General features: G+C 41.8%; 1 protein-coding gene across 2 annotated transcripts in view; it reads right to left on the reverse strand.

The window, feature by feature from the left end:
* Positions 1-3,599, reverse strand: part of ZNFX1 (zinc finger NFX1-type containing 1) — a 33,222-nt gene that overhangs the window by 19,316 nt on the left and 10,307 nt on the right. For both annotated transcript variants that reach the window (XM_017541390.2, XM_017541391.2), the window contains exons 4-5: positions 1,873-2,004; positions 473-621 (exon numbers count right to left, since the gene is read on the reverse strand). In XM_017541390.2, coding sequence (XP_017396879.1) covers positions 473-621; positions 1,873-2,004 — 281 coding nt within the window. The remainder of the gene's footprint in view (positions 1-472; positions 622-1,872; positions 2,005-3,599) is intronic.

The raw sequence follows: 3,599 nt of genomic DNA on the forward strand, positions 1-3,599 counted from the left end.
GAGACGGGGTTTCACCATGTTGACCAGGATGGTCTCGATCTCTTGACCTCGTGATCCACCTGCCTCGGCCTCCCAAAGTGCTGGGATTACAGGCTTGAGCCACCGCGCCCGGCTAAGCCTTACAATTTCTAAATAAAAACTCAGATTTTTGATTGGGCACACTGCTGCCCAGCTAGAAGATGACATTTCCCTAGTCAGTTTGCTCTACCTTGAGGTGCTATGGATGGTATGGGGGAAGGAGCCTTAAGGTAGGGTGGGGAGGGGCAGTGTGTCCTTGTCTTCTCTCCGTCTTGGATTGTGAAGGCAAAGGTCATACCAAGGGATTAGCAGAATAGAATGCTGAAAGAAACCTGGGCCCTCGAGAGCTCTGAGGAGCCTCCACATCTACCCTGGGCTGCCTATCCAGAAAGCCACTCCTATCTTGTTTAGGTCCCTCTTGAACTACCTCAGATATTTCAGAGCTGGGACTTACACTCATGTAGGCCCTTCGGAGGTGCATGGGGAGGTTTCGGCGGAATTCCCGCTTGTTTCTCAGCTCCCTTAGGGTGAATTGCTTCAGGATTTCACTGTTGCTCCTTCCACCCACCCGTACAATGCTGGTCTTCTGACACCTGTAGATACCTGTGGAGCAAAGCGGAGCATGGCAGGGTTGAGAGGAGCTATGCTAGGTTCTCTCAGGTGAGAGCTGTGTGTATCTGGGGTCAAGTCGGGTCCCTTAGGAAAGAACTTGTGCTTACAGAAAATTACTCCATTAATGAGTGAGAAAGTCCCAGAGAAGATGTGACCTGCAGAGCAGTAAAGTGTAGTACTTAAGAGTACAGGTTCTGGAATCAGACAACTGGAGATCCAACTCTTGACGCTACCAGTTATTGCTGTGTAACCTGGGGCAAGTTACTCAGTTTCTCTGTCTGTGATTTGGAGCTGGCAATAGCTCCCAATATGGATAAATAAAAGAACATCTTTAAAGCTCCTAGCTAGGGCCTAGCACAAAGCAAGCACCCAGGAAATGTTATATATTATTCACTCTGCAGGTTTACTGATTACTTATATGTTGTGGGCATGTGCCAGGTTCTAAAGATACAGCAGTAGAAACACAGGCCCAGTTTCTGATTTGTTATCACATCTTTGTCTCTGGCAGAGAAGGTACTCATTAAATAATTAATACAACAGCAATAAATGTAATGAGTACTGGTAGCAGGGGACCTTACCTGGTCTGGGTGGCGTAGGGATCTATTCTTAAGAATCTAATATTTAATCTCCGATTCTAAGAATAAAGATTTATCTAGGTGAAAGCGGGGTATAGAAAAATGAAAAAGAAAAAGCTTGTATGCTTGTATTTATTCATTCATTAATGTTATTTAGCATTTTTTTGAGTGCCTATTATGTGCCAGGATACGTGAATACAACAAGAAAAGGACCAATCCTCGTCTAGGGTAGAGATACATAAAACGGATTATAAAAAAATAAAAAATGCAAAAGAGACTTCACTTTGTTTGGGGCAATAGAGAACGTCCACCTGAAAAGAGAGATTTAAAGCGGGACTAGAAGAATGAGTAGAAGCCAGCCAGGTTGAATGAGCTCAAGAAGGAGAGGGAAAAAACTATTACAAGCAGGAAGATGGAATGGGCCAATGGAGGACCCAGAGGTTTTCAAGGAATTGAAGATAACCAGTATTGCTGGAATTAGGGAGAACAAGGTAAGAAGTAGGAGATGTGATTCACAGTCCAGCTGGGATAGATAGATCACAAATGGCCATGAAAGTGATGATACAGACTGTCGGCTTTGTTCAAAGAGCAACAGAAAGCTACTGAAGCTGCTGATGGTTCAATCATCAGCATCTCGATAGAGAACAAACTTGCCTATAAATATTACCTTCCAGAAACTGGTCCAAAGCATGATTAGTATAACACACAACCAAGATGGGGAACTTCTGGGAGCTAATTTGCCAAACGGACTCGTTGGTTAGGAGGGCCTGAACAATTTTTAGACCCACATAGGTTTTGCCTAGAAAATAAGGAAAAAGGAATTTAAAAATTTAGACATTTTCTAAATAAAGCAATTACTTGGAGCAAAATCTTATTTTTTTTAAAAAAATTAATATATTAAGATGGTTTAAAATCTAAGAAGCATAAATGGTACATTGTGAAAAGTCCCTCTTGTACTTCTGTCACCCAGTTATCTGGGTGAAAGGAACCAATGTTACTAATTTCTTGTGTAACTTTACAGAGATAGTGTTTCTATGCATATACAAATACAAATGTACATTCTTTTTCTAGCCTTCCTTTTTCTTAAATATGAATACTAACAGACTATTTTCACCATTCTACATCTCGGTTTTTTTCACCTAATGTATCTTGAAGGTAGTTCTCTATCAATACGTAGGAGAATCCCGACCCCGCCCTCTTGTTTTCTTTTTACAGCTGTAAGATATTTTTTAGCCAGCTTTCTATTGATGATATATATGTTCTTTCCAATCTTCTGGAAAATTCTTTAAAAATACTTTTTATATACATAGTAGATTTGCCTTTGTGACAGGAGGGGAAAACTTACAGAAATCAACATTGGAATAAGAGTTATGGGCTCAGTAGTAAATGGCTATTCATTAATTAGGCTACAAACTGCTAATTTTTTTTTTTTTTTTTTTTTAAACAGAGTTTTGTTCTTGTTGCCCAGGCTGGAGTGAAATGGTGTGCATCTCGGCTCACCACAACCTCTGCCTCTCAGGTTCAAGCAATTCTCCTGCCTCAGCCTCCAGTGTAGCTGGGATTACAGGCATGTGCCACAACACCCTGCTAATTCTGTATTTTTAGTAGAGACAAGGTTTCTCCATGTTGGTCAGGCCAGCCCCAAACCCCTGATGTCAGTTGATCTGCCCATCTTGGCCTCCCAAAGTGTTGGAATTACAGGTGTGAGCTACTATGCCCTGCCTAAGTTCTTTGTTTTTTTTTTGAGATGGAGTCTTGCTCTGTCATCAGGTTGGAGTGCAGTGACTCGATCTCGGCTCACTGCAACCTCCGCCTCCTGGGTTCAAGTGATTCTCCTGCCTCAACGTCCCAAGTAGTTGGGACTACAGGCACATGCCACCACACCTGTATAATTTTTGTATTTTTAGTAGAGATGGAGTTTCACCATGTTGGCCAGATGGTCTCAATCTCTTGACCTCATCCACCTGCCTCTACCTCCCAAAGTGCTGGCATTACAGGCATGAGCCACCATGACCGGCTTGCTAAATTTTTACATTGTTTCTTTCAGGCTGGTAAGGCAGACACTGTCCCCAGAAATCTCAAAGTTGAATGAGGGAGTAATATAAGATAATCAAAGATTTCAATATAGCATGTTAAGTAACAATTTCTTCCTTCTTTTTTAAGGCCCTATGTTGCCCAGGCTGGACTGCTGCAAGGGCTATGTGTACTGCAGTCTTGAACACCTGTCTTCAAGGGATCCTTCCACCTCAGTCTCCCAAGTACTTGGGACTAGCGGTACATGTCAAGAAGCCCAGCTTTACATAAAGATTTTTTTTTTTTTTTTAATCATGAGTTGCCATTACTTTAATCAGTGTTTTTTAAAGACTTCTTCCTGTTTGGGTTTTTTTTGCACAT

This window comes from Cebus imitator, unplaced genomic scaffold, assembly GCF_001604975.1.
Source record: "Cebus imitator isolate Cc_AM_T3 unplaced genomic scaffold, Cebus_imitator-1.0 Scaffold132, whole genome shotgun sequence".
Classification (NCBI taxonomy): domain Eukaryota; kingdom Metazoa; phylum Chordata; class Mammalia; order Primates; family Cebidae; genus Cebus; species Cebus imitator.